The sequence below is a fragment of the Beta vulgaris genome, chromosome 7 (assembly GCF_026745355.1).
Source record: "Beta vulgaris subsp. vulgaris cultivar EL10 chromosome 7, EL10.2, whole genome shotgun sequence".
Classification (NCBI taxonomy): Eukaryota; Viridiplantae; Streptophyta; class Magnoliopsida; order Caryophyllales; family Amaranthaceae; genus Beta; species Beta vulgaris.
The window spans coordinates 462,240-485,039 of NC_079208.1; the positions used below are offsets into that span (position 1 = coordinate 462,240).

Genomic DNA, 22,800 nt, shown 5'->3' on the forward strand with positions numbered 1-22,800 from the left:
GCATTGAACACTCAACACCCTGAACTAGCTGATAGCTACATTGCATAAACATTTTTTTTTTCTAATCCTAAGAATAACAAAATCACTCATGTTTTTTGTCAAAAGGTAATCCAACCATGTCACATAAAGTATCACTATTTTTTTTTATGCATATAAAATATTACTACATCACTTGTTGATATCCTCCATTAGAGATAGTGTGGTGTAATTACTAATTGAGGGCATGAAATAGTTTAGCAAGCTCATAATTGTAAGCTCTATTTTACAAGCATTTGCCTACACTATGACCCTCATTCTTGAAGCATCCACAGTTACTGCTCCCCATGGTCCATGATTGTGATGATTTTAGTTTAGTTTGCGATTAAAGAAATATGCTACATCCGTTTCATAATATTTACAGCGATTCGACATAATTTTTGAGTAGAAAATGTCTAATCGTTGCAAATAATATGAAACAGAGATAGTCCGGCATGATTTGAAAACAAAAGTTTATAACGAGGATAAAAAACTTCACAATATATTCAATTTAGCATGGGGTTGGGTCTACCAACAAAGACAAATTGAGTGCACTTTTAAAGTACTTTAAGGAACATAGTGGTGTGCATCATGAGTGTAGTGTGGTCTTACAGAATGATTATAGATAGAGAGATACTCATACTACTGTAGAATCAATGCATATGTAATGGATGTTGCATACATTTTAATTTGTCAACTTCACTTACAAACTAAACTAGCTCATTTCAAACATAAAAAAAAAAAAAAGAACACCAAGAAGAAAGTTGTCGAGTGAATTATGAAAGCTCAAGATCTAGATGAAATCTACTTGAGTAGGAATTTTTCTCCATCACATGAAAAATGAAAGCCATCATCATGTAAGTTCATCAAGTAAAAGCTACTTCTTTTGTTGCATGAAGATGTGTGGAAAGTCGATCATGCAACATAGTGGGAAGCCAACTTATTTTAGCCAAGGCATAGGGCAAAGAGAATGAACTCAAATTCAAAAAATTGTGTGAGCAAATCTCTATTTTAAAATCCAAACAGCTGGATATGTACGTGAAAAATGACCAAGCAATTAGACTAAAAATTTATAACATCTATTTCGGAAATAAAATGTTTCTATATTCCAAAAACAAGGAGATGTTTTTTACATGTAGAATTTCATTATAAAAGCTCATTTACGGACTCCATGTTCGTTTTGTATCCATTTTCCATTTTCATGCAACATTACGATGTCTAATCACCTATATAACCAATATGTGCCACATTTTTTTCATCTACCAAAAGTGGTAATGAACTATATTTGTTGTGCCAATTTAGCTAATCTGTTTTCTTACATGTGTAGGCGTTAAGAATTTGAACATGATTTAAGTCCAACATTTTAGATAAATCCCACTAAACAAATTAGAGTCTAACAAATAAATCCCACTAAAACAAGTCAAAGTCTAATCCGAACTCAAAAAGTCTAATTAAATCTGTCTACAATTAGATATAAACATGAGATAAAATCAATTCAAATTAACTCAAATCTAGTAAATTCAAGTGAAAAAAACGCACCCTTAAACCAATAATCAAAAGAACTAGTAATTGAAACTGATAACATCCGATAAAATATAAATTCGAGATAAAGTCAAATTTAAGTGAAATATCTCTAGACAAGATTAAAACTCACAATTACCATTTGACAAATTTGGCAAGGAAGACTTGAAGAAGTGTATGATGTATCACTATTTCAACTTTCATGGGACCATATAGAAAAGTCTCTTCACTATACTAATGTTATTTTGACATTAAAAATTTCACATAAATCTCTACTTAGCTTCCTACAAAAGTGTTGACTGCCATGTGAAACAGAGTATTCTTGTTTGACCATCTACATACTACTCCTAGTAATAGTAACAGTAATTTCTTCTCTTACCATACTAATTAAATTCTGTAAGCATTTAATTCCTTCTGACAAAAGTTCAGTAAAGTTAATTAAATGCCCTCACTTTATATTTTCATTTTTTTTAATAAAAAATAATTCCTCCGTTTCATATTACTCATTATACTCCTCAATTCACGGACTTCTAGATCATTTTAGAGAAGAAAGACGTAAAGAATAAAAAGAATTCATGTGAGAGAGGAGAGATAGAAAGAGTTTATTGCCTAAAAAAAAGTGTACTAAGTAATATGAAACTTACTACAATAAAAAGTGTGACGCTTATTATGAAACGGAAGAAGTAAAGTAATTTTGGAAGGTAATTTATTTAAGACACCCCCACTTCAGTGCTTGGCGTTCTTTGCGCCGTATGCTTTGTAAAGTCCACCTCACTCTCTCTTTCTCTCTCTAGAAAAAATACTTTCTCTCTCTAGAAGAACACTTTCTCTCTCTTCATATTTTTTTTCTCACTACCAAAGACAAAGCACCAGTGGACACACTACATCTTTACACTCAACAAACTTCATTTTTTAAGCTTTTGTTTATACTTAAATATAAAAAAACCTTTGCCTTCTCCAAGTTATTCTCTTCACTACCCCACATTCTATTTTCTCTCTCCTCCAAAATCTTCCATTTTGGCCCTTCTCTACTAAGATCTCTGCAGTAGTATTTTTTTTTTTTTTTTGGTTTTGCCTCATTGTTCTTCTTTCTTGTTTGTTTTCCTTTAATTAGAAGAAATACCCACAAAAATTTAGTGAGAAATTTTGTACCTTTGTTTGGTTATTGTGTTATTCACCAATACTCTCATCTCACTCACATTTCCTTCTTTATTTCTGTTTTCTGCTTGAAAACTGTGAGTGCCTTTAAACTTTGGGGAATACCCATAAAGTTGAAGCATGTATTCTTCTAATTGGGTGCATTTGCTTGCTCTTTGAGCTAACTTAGCTTGCTTTTTTTTGGCATTTTAATCCAAAAAGATTGAATCTTTACCCAAAATTTGTTAGGAAAAAAAAAAATGCTTGTGAAATTTCCCTTCTTTGTTGTTCTTCTGTTAATAATACCCTCTGTTGTGCTGTGTTTGGATGCTTTCAATGATGATGTTCTTGGGTTAATAGTGTTTAAGGCAGGTGTTAAAGACCCAGATGCCAAATTAGTGTCTTGGAATGAGAGTGATGATAAACCTTGCAAATGGAATGGTGTCAAATGTGATCCAACTACTAACAGGGTTACTGAGATTACTCTTGATGGTTTTTCACTTTCTGGGCAGATTAGTAGAAGTCTTCTGAGGTTGCAATTTCTTCAAAAAATATCACTTTCTAACAATAATCTTTCTGGGACTGTAAACCCTGAATTTGCCCACCTTTGGAACTTGCAATCTATTGATTTAAGTGGAAATAATCTATCTGGGTTTATTCCTAATGAGCTTTTTCAACAATGTGGGTCTCTAAAATCAGTTTCTTTTGCCAATAATGTGTTATCTGGTGAATTACCAGATTCTTTGAGCTCCTGTATGACATTACAGTCTGTTAACTTCTCCTCGAATCGAATTTCGGGTAAGTTGCCTAAAAAGATTTGGTCTTTGAATGGTCTTCAATCTCTTGATTTGTCAAATAATCTGTTGGGAGGTCAGATTCCTCTAGGGTTTGGGGAAATGTACAGTTTGAAAGTGATCAGTCTAGGAAAGAATGCATTTTCTGGGCTTTTACCAGAAGATATTGGTAGCTGTTTACAGTTACAGTCAGTAAATTTTGGTGAAAACTCATTTTCTGGGGTAATTCCAGAATCATTACAAAAGCTTAATATGTGTACTTCAGTAATCTTAAATGGGAATTTACTCAGTGGCGAAGTTCCTGATTGGTTTGGGCATATGGAAAGCCTTGAAAATTTGGATCTTTCAGTGAATAAATTTTTTGGAAGGATTCCATTTACTTTAGGAAATATGAGATCATTGAAGGAATTGAATTTATCTTCCAATGGAATTACAGGTGGATTACCTCAATCTTTGATGAACTGTGATAACCTTTTGTCTCTTGATGTTAGCTTCAACTTATTAAAAGGGAAAATGCCAAACTGGATTTTTGAGTTGGGTTTGCAGAAATTCTCATTGTCTGGCAATAAATTCAAAGGCATTATTGATTTTCCTCCTTTAAGAACAAATGCACTTTCTTATGAGAGACTTCAGTTCTTGGACTTATCTTCAAATGTGTTATCTGGTGTTGTTCCATCTGAGATTGGGGCTTTCAGAGGCTTGCAACTCTTGAATATGTCAAGCAACTCGTTCACAGGTTCGATTCCAAGAAGTGTGGGTGACTTGAATTTGGCTCAAGTTATTGATCTGAGTTACAATATGTTTAATGAAAGCATTCCTTCGGAAATCGGAGGCGCACTCGCATTGAGAGAGCTAAGGCTTGAAGGAAACCGGTTATCTGGGCATATCCCAGCTCAGATTGAAAACTGCTCATTCTTGACAGCATTGTAAGTTTTTCTCCTCTGTTTCTTATAACATTGTTTTTTGATGTGTTTTTTTGATAGTTCAGCTATTGTTTTGTTTCTAACTTTGCTGTTGGATGTTCAGCATATCCACTTTCTGTTTATTTGCATCAGTATGGTGTTATTATCCAGTAAATTATGCAATGTATTTCATAGTAATGTGTATATATATATATGAATATAAACTATAGAATGAAAACTATATAAATATATGACATTGAAATATAGACATTCAATTTAAGTACTGTCTAATAAATAAGGTTTTTAATGATTTTGAACTGTGTACATGTGCAGAATCCTTTCAGAGAACAATCTCACAGGCCCTATACCTCCTACAATAGCAAAACTGGTTAACCTTGAAATTGCTGATTTGTCGCATAACAATCTCTCTGGTAATTTACCAAAGGAACTCACCGGTCTTTCCCACTTAGCTGCCTTTAACATCTCGAACAACAACCTTGAAGGGGAACTTCCCGCGGGTGGTTTCTTTGATAATATTCCTCTCACATCTGTCTTTAACAATCCATCCCTATGTGGATCAGTTGTTAATCAGTCTTGTCCTGCAGTGCACCCTAAGCCCATTGTTCTCAACCCAAACCCGTCAACTGATTCTGAAGATGACTCCTTCCCTCCAAATACCCGTCACAAGAAGCTCGTGCTTAGCGTTTCTGCTCTAATAGCCATTGGTGCTGCTGCATTCATCTTCCTTGGTGTGGTGATAATTTCTCTCCTCAACCTCCATGTTAGGAACTCTTCTCACAGATCAGCAGCCCCCCTAGAATTCTTTGGCAAGGATGAGTTCAGCCATTCTCAAACAAGTGATTCTCAATATGGAAAACTTGTTATGTTCTCTGGTGAAGCTGATTTTGGAACTGGGGCTCATGCTCTCCTCAACAAGGACTCTGAGCTAGGTCGTGGTGGGTTTGGAGTGGTTTACCATACGGTTCTTGGAGATGGGCGCTCAGTTGCAATCAAGAAGCTCAACATCTCAAGCTTAATAAAGTCTCAAGAAGAGTTCGAGAGGGAGATGAAGAAGCTCGGAAAAGTTAGGCACCATAATCTTGTGACTTTAGAAGGGTATTACTGGACCCCGTCTTTGCAACTCTTGATCAATGAATATGTTCCAGGCGGAAGTTTGTTTAAACACCTCCATGAAGAACCCAGTAGAACTCCCCTCTCCTGGCACCAGAGGTTCAATATAATTGTTGGGGTGGCAAAGGGTTTAGCTCATTTGCATCAAATTGATATAATTCACTATAACCTTAAATCCTCAAATATTTTGATTGACTCCTCTGATGAAGCTAAGGTTGGAGACTTTGGGTTAGCGAGGTTGTTGCCTATGCTAGACCGTTACATCTTGAGCAGTAAGATTCAGAGTGCACTTGGGTACATGGCACCTGAATTTGCCTGCAAAACCGTCAAGATAACAGAAAAGTGTGATGTTTATGGTTTTGGAATATTAGTACTTGAAGTTGTGACAGGAAGAAAGCCTGTCGAATACATGGAGGATGATGTTGTCGTGCTTGCTGAGATGGTTAGAGGAGCACTCGAGGAAGGCAAGTCAGAGGATTGTATCGATCAGAGACTTCATGGGAATTTTATTGCAGAGGAGGTTATTCCAGTGATAAAGCTCGGTTTGATATGCGCGTCTCAAGTTCCATCAAATCGACCTGAAATGGCAGAAGTGGTTAATATTTTGGAGCTCATCCAATGTCCTTCTGAAGGGCGAGACGAGGAGATCGAACAGGTTTAGTTTAGTTGTATACCACATTAAAAGGCATGTAAATGATGGCGCTTTCAAGTGACAAAAGATCGAATTAGTTATGTTTTGGTTTGTGAAGCAACAGGAAGAAGAGGGTACATAGAAAAAAAATGTCATTTCCCTTTCAACATCTTTTTCTGTCAAATTTTTTGGCATATTTGTTTGTTGTAATTTTTTTTGGGTGTGTTTGGCACCACATATAGCGAGCTGTTTTATTTTTTTTGAGTATTCTTCTATACATAGCATACTCAAATTTTGGCTGTGTTCTTTGCAAATTCGGTCCGAACATACGACAGTTTTATATGAAAAACTGTGATATAAAAACTTCAACTGCTTGATCATATTGATTTTTCCATGGATATTAATACCTCAACCTAGAATTATCTTGCAAGTTCCTGGACACTTCAGTATGCAAGTTCTTTCTACAAATTTCAGGTCATGTATCAGTCTTCAAACTTGCCAAAAATTCAACATTAAGTAACTCGCGAGATGTCAATTCCTTAACTACGATGATCTAAATAATGTGAAAATGATTTCAAAACGAATTTTATGAAATTCACTCCACACCATGTTCCTTATACATATCAAATCAATTTTTTTGGATTGTGCAAGTCTTAAAGTTTTACCTGTTGTTTTTGCTTAATATGGTTTGTAAGAGCAAATAAAACTCAGTGTAGTATTTTTGATCAGGTTCAGGTTATTTTCTAGTTTGTAATTCCGGTTTATAATTAATGCAGATATAGTTGATGTAAAAAAAAAAAATACTCAAAAACAACACTCAAAAGTATCTTGAGATTAATGCATAAACAGGTTTAACTTTCTAACAAGAAGAATAAAAATTGCGCAGTAAGAAAAGCAGAGAAAAACGGAGCCTTTTGAGCAACAACATCAAGACAATGTTTAGGATGCACCATATTTTTTTTTTAGGTAAGGAGAAATCTCTTGCAAGAAAGGGGGGAGATTGGAGATCTTTCTTACAAGGAGTAAAAATCGAACCCTTGTCACAGAGGTCGAAGGAGGGTCTTACAACCACTAGGCCGACCTTGAATCTTGATCCTCGTTTAGGATGCACCATCTACAAGGAAAAAAAAACAGCATCATTAGAGTATTTAGTAGTTCTTCCACACGCCGTAGCCGTGCTGCTGCTACGTAGTAAGTAGTATAAATATAATTATGTGCATGCGAAAATCTCCCTTCACCTTCACGCAGTATCATTCCCAACACAACACTAACTACGCCTGCCTTTTTTTTAATTACTCCTACATAGGATTATTAAAGAGAGTGGAGCTAACATCATAATTACAACTTAGTTTTGAAGTTATTTATGCTCAATCAAATGATGTTCTACCATTAGGGGACCTCATCAACAAGTTTATGACATGTACTTTATTGTTACTATTGATTGATTATATCTATATAAAAGAACATCGATATCATGGGGTCAGTCAGTGTATGGAACAATGAAAGTTGTTTTGCTTTTCTTTCATGGGATGAGGTCCCCTAGCACGGATCAAGTGGGAAATGAATTATATCACTCGTTTATTACGACTCGCTTGACAGGCGGTAATAAGTAGTGGTATTGATAATGATAATGATAATGATAACGGATTTCTAGGTAATTTTGTCAATAATACTTCTATTATCCTAAACTTGAATGTCGGATTTGTAAATTAAATATGATCATGTGTTTTAACTATACATATTTGACGCCTTCATATTTCTAAAACTCATGTTTAATGCGTGGTACAGAGCCCCGAAATTGTATGAGACGTCTCTGATGGATATATACTCAAGTTTTGAAATTAGATCTCGTATGTGTTGTTAAAATAAACAAAAGATTGTGAGATGTAGGCGGATTACTCAGATTTTGGGCACCACTACATCAGACGATAATTTACAACATCAGACGAGAGTTCTCAATGAACTACAATTTATAATTATTTGATTGGCTGGCATTTTCATTTGTTTACAATACTTCATAAAGGAAATTTAACGAGATCTATGTAATTTATGAGCTTTCCTTAAACAGAAGAATAGATTAAACACATCATATATCGACAATTAAACTTCCTGGCCACTAGCAATGGGGTGTGAGTTGAGATCATACACTTCCCCTTTATGTTTTAAATGAAATATTGGATGAAATAATACTATTCATTGTTTAATTTTGACTCCAATTTATCGTTATTTATATAAAGAAAAACACAGTCAAGTAGGATTTTGTTAGATTCGTCTCGATGCATACTATCAACTTATAACCTTTTTACATTTTTTACATGTGCACAACTAAAGATATTAATGACTAAAGAAATGTGTTTAGTTGCGTGAAAAAGCAAATGTTTCATTTAAAACAGAATGGATGAAGTATGTAATTTAACATCTCATCTTGAATCCTACTTCTTTCTAATTTTTTCCCCTCATTGATGGTGCATGAACCACGAATAGTGACATATACATGGGGCATGCATCAATCAACTGATCAAGTCTATCATTTTTCGTTTTTCTTTGGTTCTTTTGAGAAGAAAGTGGACACTAAACATGTTTTGATGCAGGCAGAAATCAATCAGAAACTAGAAATTCTATGGTCCACAAAAGGAGAAGCTCTCAAGTCAAAAGAATATGTTGATTTTCATTCAAGGCAAAGAAACTACAATAACTACAAGGCTTGCCTTTCATATAATATTAAGGCCTCTAAACCGTTTGCTTTGCTAGAGATCTAGAACTTCCAACACATAAATATATCTATCTATCGTAGAATAAAATTCGTGAAAAACATATCAGAACGTGAAAACATGAGAATGGTGGAATTCTAATCCATTTTTCCTTGGTAATATCTTTTCCTGAAAGTATTATTCTTTTAGGAAACTAGCCCCACAAGAAAAAAAAAATGATTACTATTTAGCCAAATGAATTACATATTATTGGTCACAAAAGATTACATTAAAGTATTCTCATATAAAGATTGTTCCATGGAAATCCAACTCTATATACTATTGAAACCATTTGCAGTGCATAATCCACCCATGTTATTCTCTTCCTATAAAATGACCTCATTGAAGTCATGACCTTAGCAAAGAAGCATGTGTAACTTATCTACTGAGTCAAACTATTTCATACTAAGACCTTACTTCTTTTGCTCATAAGAAAAGGAAAAAAAAAAAAGACATTTAGGTTAACACCCACTTTTAAATTATTTGAATCAAAACTCACCATTTCCTTTGAGATATAACACTGCAATCACATATATATCATATGATCCAAATTTGGGAAGAAAAATATTTTTTTGAGAGGGTCCCCATTAGGAGCCCCTTGGTAAGAAGAAGGATCCAACTAGACCAGCACTTATCGCAAGTTAGCCAACCCAACTACAGAAGTCAACGTTTGAGAGTAGGAAATAGGTAGTAGGTTCGAACTTGTGACCTCAAAGTCACAAGGTCACCACCTCCACCAAACAAGCTTGATTAAGAATCAAATCTCTTATTTTATTCCAATGAAATGGTAAATAATCACAATAATTGTCTAAAAGTACCAAAATTCAATGTACATAGAAATTTAAGGTATCGTCTAAATCAACAACTAGTTATTTGTCCTATTATCGCTCAGGTCTCACCCTTGCAACAAACTTTTTCATGCACCTACGAAGAACGAGAATCTAACTACTTATAAAATTATAAAGTTCCTGAAGAAAGATAAAAGTTTGAAGACTGATTTCCACCACGTTGATAATATTATTGGCATGAACTTCAAAATTACATTTAAATACAGTAACATATCATTATATCAATTATTTCTACCCACTGGCCAATACTAAACTGCCATCAAAATTGCTTGAATTGGCAATAATAATCTCGTACATTAGTTCTTAGTATACATCTTTACAAAGTTACATGCATCAAAAATATATGAGGACTCTGCTGATTGACGTTTTAACAGAACTTCACAGTTGAGGGAGAAATTCCAACAAGATTTAGGTGACTGAAAAGCTATTTCGTTAACCACAAAGTCTTGATTTGGTGTGATTGGTGCATGCAATGCGCTAAAGACTAAAGAGTGACTCGTGGGGGCATATATCACAATCAGTGTTACCTAATTGGCTATCAAATTCGCCCAAAATGAACCAAAACCGACCATAATTCGATTTTCTCCATTTGTGATTCACGGGGAATTAGGGAACACTAATCACATCCATCAATCAAGTCTTAAACATCTAATAACATCCGACTGAAAGTGGGCACCTAAAACAGGACATGTTTTCATGCAGCAGAAACCAAGCAATACAAAAGCAAAGCTTTGGTAATCACCAATCAATCAAGGACCAGATGTTGCATGATCAGCATGTTCTAAACTAGAGAAGTAGCTCCACAAGTCCCAAAAAAAAACGAAAGCGAAAAGAAAGAAAAAGATTGTTGATCTTCAAGGCAAACAAATGGGTATAAGAATAAATCAAAATTTTGATAAATCAATTTTTGCATATACATGGGACCAAAATTGTAAAAAACTCATGCTGCTTTTACTGTATAACTAAAATACACCTATATGTAAACACATTGTACTACACCTCAGAAAAAAAAGTAAACACATTGTACTATAAATAAGGGTTTATACCCCACATGATATTTTTACTATGCAAAAACTCCACATGCCAACATTAATCAAAACTGCCAAGTCTTCTAATCATCCCAGTCTTCCCAGTCATCTTTCTTTGAGTTTCGTGATGTCAGACCATTCGCAGAGATTCTATGCCCGCCAGGTGATCTAACAGCATTCTCTTCATCCCAATCATCATCCCAAACCTCATCCCATCCTTCGGCTGTTTCAACAGCAGCAGCTGATTCCGGCATACTCATTTCAAGTTCTTGGTATGGGATATTGCTCTGTCCTTTCCTCTTACTGAACCAACAGCAAGCCCACACCCCTCCAGCTAAAAAGGTTATCAATAAAATCAAGTAGGCACCGTATATTGGAGTCATGAACTTAGAGTAAGATGGTATCCGTTGAAAAAAGTTCCCTTGTGATACAGGAGTTCCTAGATGTAGCACACAATGCCCATTACCGGCATTCAAGGTGATCTCGTTAATTCCATTATTTCCATCATCAGCAAGTTTCAAATCAACCTGAGTAGGAAAGGACAAATGTCGAAAATTTAAGGATCCCTGGCTAGTATTATATGTTAAACCACTTCCTATAAAGTTCTCATCAGCACTTGCCATGAAGTAAGAATGACAAAGGTTTCATTCACTAATTCTCACAAGAAGCTCGACATCTTCCATTTTGATAAGATCTCAACAGTTCTAAGTTCAATACTTATAACAAAGGAATCTTATCATTCTACTTTTGGCAAGTATTTTTTTTCAGCGTTTTCTCTAAAGTTGATATTCACATCCATCCACCCACCAGCATTCTCCTCTCTACTTTTCCTCGTTCTCCATGCCCTAAAGCAATGGTAGCTATCGATTAGGAAGAAGCGAGAACTTGATGACCTTGTTGATTGACACTTTCTTTTAAGCAGTGGAAATTGAAGTAAAAATGTTGGTTAAGACACATTGGTACACCTATAATACTTGGTATGTCATATCATGCACATCAACATTCCCAATGCAGTCATGAAGAGAACTTAGTATGTTTATTAGATGCTATACTGCTAAAGTGCTAAACATAGCCAGTAATAAAAATTATGATTATCCAGCTCCTAATGGAGATTGGTACAAAGCACAGCAGCTCAAGTCAAAACTCCACCTACGCGAAGAACATACAAGTTTTAATTTCTCTATGGGGTGTTCACCTTATTTGTTGAAAATTTCAAATGTCTCCACCTCTATGGTTCTAGAACTGTCTCATGATACCCTTAACATTATCTTTCAATCCAACGAAACATTTTACATGTTCTGAAATGAATTTGAAGGTTGGATTTGATTAAATCAGTTAAGAGGTTGTTCGTTTGACATAAAAGTTCATGGGAAGTAGAATTTCCTATGAAGTGAAATGAGGTGAGTTTTTTTGTTGACAAAAATGTAGCAAGTTGCACTTCCTTCGAAGATTTACTTGTAGAATGGAGGAAATTACTTACCTAGGTCCTAGGTAAATAGAACTTCCCATGGGAAACTTTTTCTTCCCATGATCAACCAAACAACTTTTCCCACTTCCAAGGAAATGAAACTTCAAGTTGAATACTCATTCCTAGGATATACTAATGCTTACGTTCAAGCAAATGAGCACTTAGTTTTTGTTACAAATATATATCAGAAAAACATTAGCTTTGAAACAGAAAGTTTAAATTAATAAAATTGGTTCTCAACCCCATTATAAAGAATAAAGCATCTCTCTCACAAAAGTCCTAACCAAGGGGCATCATTGAGATTCTGAGACACGGCTAAAAAACTACATGGGGTATGGTGAATACTTTACATAAGATAAGAGTATCCAAGGGGCATCATGAGAGTCTGAGACACGTCTAAAAAACTACATGGGTATGGTGAATACTTTGAATAAGATAAAGAATACAATGCATATTTCAAACAAAAAAAAGGACCACCCCAAAGATGAACCCTATAATCTATATATTTACTTCAAACTTTAGTGTTAGTTTATGCATATCTTCAAGCTTCATAACCTTCAGGCATAGTCAAAATGACATAATTTTTTACCAAGAACTGGAAGACAGAAACTTGCTGACAAGTTCAGACAGTAAGAAACACTCTATTCAACTATAGCAAGGCCGATAAGTGGTCCTAATCATTCAGGAAACAGTGAGCAGTGCTGGCACTCATTATCGTTTAAGGTTTACTCACTCAAACATCAGAAATTAATCTGAGAAGAATAATCTATATATATAAAAGCATTGAAACCTTACCTGTTTACTCTGAAGCTTCGGGATATTCATCAACTTCTGCTTATTCCCAGAAAATGCTGCGGGAAGATCCACTTTCAAGCTGCTATCACCTTTGTTCTGGATAAGGAGGACCAATGCCTTGGAATCTGCTTCAAGTTAAAATGGAAAGAAATGATAAGCTCTCCAGTTCTTCCAAATCCAAATAAGTTGAAAGCATTAATATCACATAAAACTCAGGAGTACAGCATAATTATAGTATGTCAACCCATACTTTTAAAGTAATTTGCCCTCATGAGAATCCAACCTAAATTTAAGGAAAAGGGGGGCGGGGGGGGTCTCCTTACCGGAATGCTTCCTTTACACAATAAAAAGCTCTAATTGCTCAATATGTTAGCCAACCTAACAGCCATTAATATGAGAAAAATTCACTCACAACAAGTTAAGCCTATATAAAGTGGGAGGGAAACAAAAGTGGCTTTGAATAATTTTACTGTCTGAAATCAATTGAGGTATCGACAAAGTAACCCAAAAATGCAACTGGAATAGCATAACACCTCGGTTACGTTGGTTTAAAGTCTAGATCAAATAGCCATCATGGCCAGTTGAGACGATCCTGTATAGCAGCATAACACCTCGGTTACGTTGGTTGGACTTCAGAGTAATCTACTGATGAATACAAGAAGTGTTAATGTCATAATTGAAAACTGGAAGGACATAGACAGGCAATCACAAATTGACAATACAAAAAAGGTAACTGCAATTCAGACCCACAAGCCCTACACTGGCAGTCAGGCATCCCCACCTTCATATTAGGAAAAGGCAAAGAATGGAGCACCAAAGTACATCTCATTCAAAGAGAAGGCTGAACACAATGGACTAGTAAAGTACTTTGTCTCATTTTAAGAGAAGGGCTTTGCAGGAAGTTGATAATATGTGCAATAAGGCCATTATATGAAAGTGCATTTATTCATTTAACTCCTAAACTAGCAAAATCAGGAAATATTCAGTACCCTAAAGATTTTTATTATTCAATTTACTAATCAATTGGAATTGCTGATTAATTATCCACAGCTTGTTATGGAGAGTCTAGCATTCTTTTCGGCCTCTAAAAAGTCAAGGGGATAGTAAAGGGAGCAAGAAAAGCTCCAATGATTGAACTGTAGTGAGCGACAACTCAGCCATTCAGACTGCTAACTTTATCCTCATCAAACAACTTTATCAATCTACTCAGAATGTCAAACTCAACAATCAAAAAATCTTGGATAAAAGCCTTTAAGGTCTGATTTCCGGACATCAAAGTTCTATCTCAGCAACCAAAGATTTCAACACAATACTCTGGTCTAGATCTAGAATGATGCGTAAATAAAACATAATCTGTAGCAACATGGTTTAGAACTACTTCAATGAACTTTTGCATAATTAATTTGGTCAGATATGGCGGCAAAGCATTAATAATTGTCACATCACTAAAGGTACTTTGCCTCAAAAGTGACACCTATAAGGGAAAAAAGAGATACCATACAGGGACTAATTCAAATTGAGAATTGGATCATGCAGAGGTCAATTCTTTCACTCTGCATTTTAAGGCATGATCTCTAAATGAGTTTGGTTGCATTCCTTGACAAAATTTATTTGCAGTGGCAGGACAATATTTATCCTTTTCTTTTTGGGGGATCTGATGTACTTTCAGGTCAATTGTGTCTGGAATTGTCTATACAACTATACCCTTGGTTGACTTCTGGAGCAGCCAGAAGAAAAATATGTCAAGAGATAAACATTTAATATAGCATCTCAGATGAAGAAGCAGTGAAGGTGAATGAATTATGATAGAGAAGGGAGTCACTGCCGTCCAATCAGCATTAAGATAAAGCTCTCCACACAGAGAGCAGAAGCATTGACAGAACTTTGATAATAATTGATGCGCTGGTTGGTGATGAGATCCTCTGAAAGACTCTAATAATATCTTTAAGAAAATACATTTTAATCCATAGAATGGTATGGAAAATAGTGCTCAAGCTTAAGCCATCTTTTTGCGTAGAGAGACTTCATCCAACATTCTTGCTAAGTTGACTTATATAATTAGACAAATAAAATGCAAGCTAATCAAGTCTTTCTATTTGGAAGACAGGAGTAGGGAGGGTGAGGCATCATGTAGAGGCCTATGCTTGATAGGAGGAGCGGTGGAAAAAGAACTTTCAACCTGACAGTCTGACTTTAGGTCCTTTATATGGCACATGCAGTTGAAGTTTAGTGATCACAGCTACACCTGTATTTGATTGGTTAGGCTCCTTGCAAGTGATATAATTGCAAAGTTGTCACCACTCTTAGTGCAACTCCAATCCTATATGCTACTGTTATCTGTTGCTGATCATCTCTCGCATCATAAATTCTCCCAAGTCCCAGGAGCCACTTTTCTCCGCCTAACCCCCCCCCCCTCCAACAAACATCTCAACCAGTGAAGACGAGAGGGTGCTCACTCAATTAAGCACCTAGCTGGTGATACTGAAAAGGTGAGAGGGTGCTCACTCAATTAAGCACCTAGCTGGTGATACTGAAAAGGTGCTTAAGGTGGTGATGGCGGCAGGATAGCCTGCTTATAGGCAGTGGCTTTCTAAGACTACCACTAATTGCCAACTCATAACCTGCCCAGTGCCAACACCTGCTGCGAAACTAACACACTAAGACGTGGAGGGTATCTTGTATAATAAAGCTGTGAGAAGTAGGAATAGAAGATTTACCACTAGAACGTATAATGGTTTCTAATGACTGTGATACTAACTGCTAAGTAAGTTTGACTAAATCCCAGCACACATTTTGATATCTTGTCAACCAAAAGAAAAGTTATCTAGTGGCTGATGCTTTGACTATGTATCTGCAAGTGATTGCTGCAGGCCAGCATCCACGGGTAAAGAGTGCATGAGCATGATTCTCACAAGTGGTCCAATATAATACTGCCAGCAGCAAGCATTGCAAACATAGTTACATTTCCAATAATAAGATAATTGATGCCACTATGACCAGCAAGAAGACAGCAATGGATGACATTGATTTTTGGTAGTACAGAAACCCCCAAATGCATTCAAATTGATCTGGATGATGATCCCTCAGAAAGTTCCTAAAGTAATGAAAACCCACTTACCAAAATGCTTCTAATATGATCCCTGAAAGCCAATACACCTCTATGGCTGAGTACATTAACCCGACAATGACCCCATTTCACCCAGAGTTTGTGAAGGTCTGCATATGTATATTGTTTTACCTTTGACTAGCATGAGTAGTATCTTTTTGCATATAATAGAATTTGCTCACATATTTCATGATGGTAGCCTGAGAAATGTACTCTTACCAATTTCAGCAATCTAATAATTTCATATGTATGCAGCATATCAATAACTCTTACCAATTTCAGCAATCTAATAATTTCATATGTATGCAGCATATCAATAACAGCAAATCTTAAAACCAGGAGAGATAAGATAAAGCAAGGAAACCATCTTTTCTGAGTCAATATAATATTGTTAGTTGTTTACTGATACATAAATTAATTTATGAGCTACTAGATAGATTCTCCCCCCATAGTCCATAAGATCTACCAAATTTTTGCCCAACCACGCTCCTTCACCTACTCCACCACCACTATGCTAAAAAAAGAGGATTGTGGGAAAAATGATATGGCTATACAAAGAAAAAAGTATAAAATACCATAGCTTCCAACTAGGTAACAGCATATACATGCATGCATACATGCATACATACATTAGAAGAGGATAATGGAGAAAGCCAACTGAAGGAAACAATAATAGACAACATAAGAGCCAACAGCAGTGATGCTGGAGAGCAATATTTGGATAAAGATAACGAATTTCAAAGGAAAACACGAGTGTATGTTTTCAAAAAGCTGAGTTATATTTGTCCAAGCTATATGAGCTCTTTGCTTCACCTCATACTCAAAGAGCTAGAAAACTGAGCCAAAGGAATGAGCCAACTACCATTATCATTCTTAAATTTGGAGACAAGAAAGTTGGAAAATTTTGTGAAAAGAGATAGAAAGTATAAACTGTTAATTATGGTTCATGGATCCAGTTGAATTTATCCACATCATTTCTTTCAATTGTCTCCAAATCTAGTAATACACTACTCCAAAATCCTATCTCCGAAGGAGTTGAATTTATCCACATCATTTCTTTCAATTGTCTCCAAATCTAGTGTGTTAAACTGTTAATTATGGTTCATGGATCCAGTTGCACCTGCGCAGGGTGAACTCAATCTCCTATACGAAGTTGCCAACTATGTCAAAGATATCCTTTCTAACATCAGATAGTTTCATTGTAATTGCATAACTCTGAGCTGTGTCATTCACTAGCAGCCATCAGGTTTCTGAATCATCAAGTAGATACCATTTTCAAACTTAAATGACAACTTGGTCATAGATGCAGTAATTCTACTTCCAAGTGATTAACTTTGAGCTGATTGGCCTACAATATACAAATAGTACAGCATCTGCATTGCTGTGACAAGAAACCTTAATTAAATTATCAAGATTGTAAGGAAGCAAGCAATGCATATTTCAGCTCATTATGAATATGTGGACACACACACACACACATCATTTTTCCAATCAGTAAAACCAAGCTCTATAGTGTTCAGTCAAAAAAGGTGAGAGGACCTTTCTTACTATGAAACAACTGACCTACTATTACTATTATATGAGAGCACCCGCAATCTAAGAAACAGGAAAATCTTAAGGTAGATGACTAAAAGGTTGTAATTTGTTAATCAGGGAGTCGAATGCGTAATTAACAACTGGAAAGAAAGAAAGGATCCACAATTACCATGATCAAAACTCTTGATGCAGGCAACCATCGACTTCAAGTCCCGGCATCTTCTCTCCATCCCATCACAGCTTTCATCACTTCCAACAGGTTCTTTTTCAATCTGTTCATCCTCTTTTTTGGCTTTCTCGTTTTCTTTCTCTTTTTGTTCATCCTCCTTTTTTGCTTTCTCGTCTTCTTTCTCTTTCTCCTTCTGTTCATCCTTCTCTTCGGCTTTCTCGTTTTCTTTCTCTTTCTCTTCTTCTTTTTGTTCACCATCCCCTTCCGCTTTCTCGTTTTTCTTCTCTTTCTCTTCCTCCTGATCCTCCTTCTCTTTCACTTTCTCCTTCACATCTTCCTTGCTAGTATTATTTTGTTCTTTACCATCAGTTGGCGGAGTCACCAACGTCACATTCACATTCTTTTTCACCTCCTTATCCTTAGAGCTCTCCTCCCCATGTGTAGAAGGTGGAGTAGGCTGATCCTGCTTTTCCTTACCCTTCTCCTTATCAACAACCGGGCTTGATTGTTTCCCAGGTAAAACAGGACTCGGAACCGGAGAACCCTGAGAAATACCCCCATATAATCATCAAACAGCTCCAACCAATGCAAAATTACCTACAATCATATTCAGCTCAAACAGATGCAAAATATACAACCAAGACCACCAATCAAACAGATAGATTCAACAAATCCCACTTTATCTCAGACATATGTATCCAATACTCGGCGAATTCTCAGAATCAAAGAAAATCACAATAAACACTAAGATCACACCATCAGAGAGAGTGCAATAATGTATGTATAAATTTCTAAGAAATCAGCTCCAATACTCAATATTTATCAACAATTAGCACTAAATTACACAAACTATAAATTAGAGAGAAAAAGAGAAATACTGTTGCATTGGTATGTTCTTCAGTGGAGACTAATTTCCGGAAATTCCCTAAAATGGCAGCATCGGAAACATTGGCAACGATCAGAAACACTAAAATTAGAGTCAAAATCATATTTTTGCCCATCTCAAAAGGGCAGATAAAACCCTAATTTTAAGTTCTCAGATAAACCCTAGCTGCTCAAGAGAAGATCCCAACATACTTCAAATTTGCGCGAAGAAGCAGACGAGGTAATTCGATGCTAATTTGAGAGATTTGATCAACTGATGATTGATTTGTTCATGCGAAAATCAAATCAAGGGAGCATTAAGTAGCTCTGATCGCATATAATTGGAGAAAATGAAGAAGAATAGAGATCATCAACAAAATTGAAGAATGTAAAATTGAAGGGTTTTTGTTTCAAGTTTATTTGGATTTGAATAATTAAAGGAAAATTTGTGTTGGTGCAATAAGTAAAAGTTGTGTTTTAGATTTAGAACTGTGGTTTTTGAAGGTTGCTAAAATGGGGAAATTTGCAAAGGTTGACGACGCTAGTTGAGTGATTGTCCAAAGAAAAACTGGTTGTTTTGATTCACCGGGACAACCCAAACGAAAAACAACATCTAATACTTCATCCGTTTCAAAATAATTACACCATTTACTTTTTCACGTTTGTTAAGCATTAATATTTGTAATTGCATATAAGTAAATATTATAAAGAATTGATATTTGAAATGCTCATATTGAGACGAATTTAACAAGGTCCTATTTGATTATGTTTTTTCTTATATAATAGGAAAAGAAAGCTTGTCAAAATTGGTTGATGAATAGTGACCAAATGTCAAAAATGGTGCAAGTATTTTGAGACGGAGGAAGTATAAACCAACCCAAATATGTTAAAAAAATAGTCTGATGTGAGAAACCGATTTGAACCTGTAATAATCTATAATTAACTTGTACTTGGAATTTTAGTAAAATAGGTTATTTGTAATCTGAATTGTACCCGACCTGATAATAATTGAAAATTGATCTTGACCCAGTATCCCATGACCTGAACTTGAATTAACACCCGCCCAAAAAGAGACTGATAACTAAGTGATGCGACTTGTCAATGATCCGATACTTGCCTTGATTAGGACCTGAAAATGAGTATAACTTGACGCAACATGCTATTTTCCCGACCTGTTGCGACCCGTTACCTGATTTTTAACAGATCGACCCGGTACCAAGTTTTACCTGCATGTTGCTACATGTTACCCCAAATTATCGGCTTTTGTTGGTTGTTGATACCTCGACTTGTTCGCCCCATAGTAACATAAATCATAAACTAACACTACTAGAAAAAGGCATATATAAAGACCCCCTTAAAACCCCTAAGATACTACCCGAGAGGCGGTTTCTAGCTAAGTGGTCTCTTAGTACGTAAATGAAACCACTCTTGAATGCATCATTGTTTCTATTAGCTTTACCTTATATTGTCTCATTCAATAGCTACTTGTTATAATTCAGTTTGATATCATTGAGTTTCGAGATTAATTTAACTTAAAAACGATTTACTTTTTCGTATAAGTGTATACCTAGATGAACTATTTAATCACTAAATTGATTTTCAATGAAATCTAAAATAATGACACAAATTTGAAGCAACGCCACACAAGTTTCCTGACTCGTTTAGTACTCGAAGTGACCATAAAGTGACATGAAACCATGTATCGCACAACCTAATTATAACGCAACTCGATACCTACCGATCTGAACTTGACTCGGGCCTAACAATGACCCAAATAATTGTTGTTGTCATGATCTGATAACTATCTGGCTGACGCACGACTTGAACCTAAAAGGTACTCGATACGAATCTGCCATAAACCTGACCTGACACTACATGACCACGAAAGATAACATGTCTTGAAATTGGCAGCGTCTAACCCGGTCGAACCTGAAAGAAGAAACAAACTGAGCCAGACGAATTGTGATCGTTTCCGACCTGCAGCCGACCTATTGGATTTGATGACCTAACACGGCCTGACCGAATATGACTTGAAACCTAAGATGACCCAACATGAACTAGACGCGAGCAACTGAATGAACAACTGTAAACCCACCCAACAATTTTTCACTTAACTCGAACCAATCTACAAAGTTTTTAGATGCTTTAAAGAGCACATAAAATTATGTGCTTTGAAAAAAAAAGGAAAATGTAATATGTAACCCTTAGTACTACATATAAGCATTAAATACATTTCTTGACCGATGCGTTCTATCATCTGCAGTTAATACAAGAAATGTGTATTTTTTCTATCTTTATCTCAACATTCTCCATTTTCTTTGTTTATTTTCCCAAGATCGGTGGTACGGTGTTGATCATCTTGTTCCAGTAACTCATTTGGTCATACAGTATATATGTTCGTCCACGTGAAGTATTCGATCAAACTAATTATGGTTTAGTCGATCAAGAAGTGTGATTTTTCTAATTCTGATCTGCAATTGTGAATTGGACTCGCTTTGATTTAATGAAATAGCCTCTTTACAATTTCGTTCAAAAAAAGTTGTTTAGTATGATGTACTCTTTGCATTCTTTAAAGTTATCATCTTTTCCGTTATCTTTAAGTCAAAATTACAAGATTAAGACTAGCTAGTTATAATAATAAGTTATAAGATCCATGATTAATATCATGTAACATGTGGATGTATCATATAAACTGTAAAAAATAGTATGGTATGAAATTAAGTATTCTTGCCAATGTATCGTTCGGATTTCTTTATGGGATAGAATGATTAGAATCGAAGAATATTAATTGCCATGATGATCTTGACGATGATACGATCCATTCTCTCCGCATGCATTTATGGTGCACATCAATAAAGAAGTACATAATTTAACTCGATTGTTACCTATAAATTGCGAAAGAGGAAGCCCCAACTCCTCAGATTAAATCATTCTCAAGTCTCAAAAGTAAAAATATTCTTGGCTTGCTAATAGTAATAATCTTTAGCTTTGCGTATATATCTATACTCCACAAAAAAAATGGCAGGGCTAGGAAAAGGTTGTAACAATAATAAGAGGGTGGGATTGTTAGGGAGAATAGTAGTAATGGTAACAATAATGATAATGTTGTTGGCTACTACTACCGCGGCCAGGTTTGGACCTGGCCGTGTTTTACTTGGAGACCCAATATCCGATTTGCTCGGTGGTCTGCTTGGTGGCAACGTAGGCCGTGGTGGTAGCGGTGGTGGTTTGCTCGATGGCATTGTAGGCGGTGGTGGTAATTAATCCTTGATCAGCCCTTTGGTTGATAAAATAAAAACACTCCGTTCAACCTAATTATTAATCGATATACTTCTCTGTACTTGTATTAATTGGTGTGTCATATGTATTTTATTTACTCATTTTCAGTATTCGTGTGATGATGCGTTGTAACTGTTTTTCTTTCTAAGTTGGGATTTATGATGTTGTACTATGTGTTAGACGCGTAATAATAATACATAATGGTGTGATGTACCATTTGTGATTATAATACTATATGATCATGATATACATGGAATGAATTTACTTCGTACCTCCATTCTCTATAGTAATACTAATATCTGCATGGGGTTGCCCTATATGTTTGATTGATAGTTGCCAATTGATCTAATAGTAAGATTGTTTTACTTTTTTTTTTCTTGGAAAAAAAGAAAGTGATGATGATTGCTGATGAAATCAATGTAAAAGTAAGACCTTTTTTGCTAATTAAAATTGTGAAGTTTTGTTTTTCCATAATGCACACGTAATTTTAAAAGGGAAAATTAATTAGAAAATCATATTTCAAGATTAATTCATAAGCACTCATTTCATATATGAATATATGGGTTGTGACATACACACAAATTGGATTACAAAAGGTCGTACCATGCATGATACTCCCTCCGTCCTCTATTAGTTGTTTACCTCTTTCTTTTGGGCACATTTGTCGAGATACTAATTTAAACCTTAATATCTCTAATTTTCGATAAGCAAAAATTACAAAAAGTTGATATTTGGATAATACACATTGAGATGAATCCAACAAGATCTCACATGACTATATTTTTCCTTAAATACAAATTACAAGAGATCGTCAAAGTCATGTATG

The 22,800-nt window shown here is 35.4% G+C and overlaps 2 protein-coding genes across 2 annotated transcripts; one reads left to right on the top strand and one right to left on the bottom strand.

Moving 5' to 3' along the window:
* The first annotated feature begins 2,270 nt into the window (after positions 1 to 2,270).
* Positions 2,271 to 6,395, top strand: LOC104898152 (probable LRR receptor-like serine/threonine-protein kinase IRK). Its single transcript, XM_010685182.4, has 2 exons — positions 2,271 to 4,393; positions 4,703 to 6,395. The coding sequence occupies exons 1-2, from the start codon at positions 2,934 to 2,936 to the stop codon at positions 6,159 to 6,161; spliced, it is 2,919 nt and encodes a 972-aa protein (XP_010683484.2). The 5' UTR covers positions 2,271 to 2,933; the 3' UTR covers positions 6,162 to 6,395.
* Positions 6,396 to 10,603: 4,208 nt separating this feature from the next.
* Positions 10,604 to 19,290, bottom strand: LOC104898153 (uncharacterized). Its single transcript, XM_010685183.4, has 4 exons — positions 18,710 to 19,290; positions 17,832 to 18,375; positions 13,021 to 13,145; positions 10,604 to 11,284 (listed from the first exon to the last, which is right to left on the bottom strand). The coding sequence occupies exons 1-4, from the start codon at positions 18,830 to 18,832 to the stop codon at positions 10,841 to 10,843; spliced, it is 1,236 nt and encodes a 411-aa protein (XP_010683485.2). The 5' UTR covers positions 18,833 to 19,290; the 3' UTR covers positions 10,604 to 10,840.
* Between the last annotated feature and the right edge of the window lie 3,510 nt (positions 19,291 to 22,800).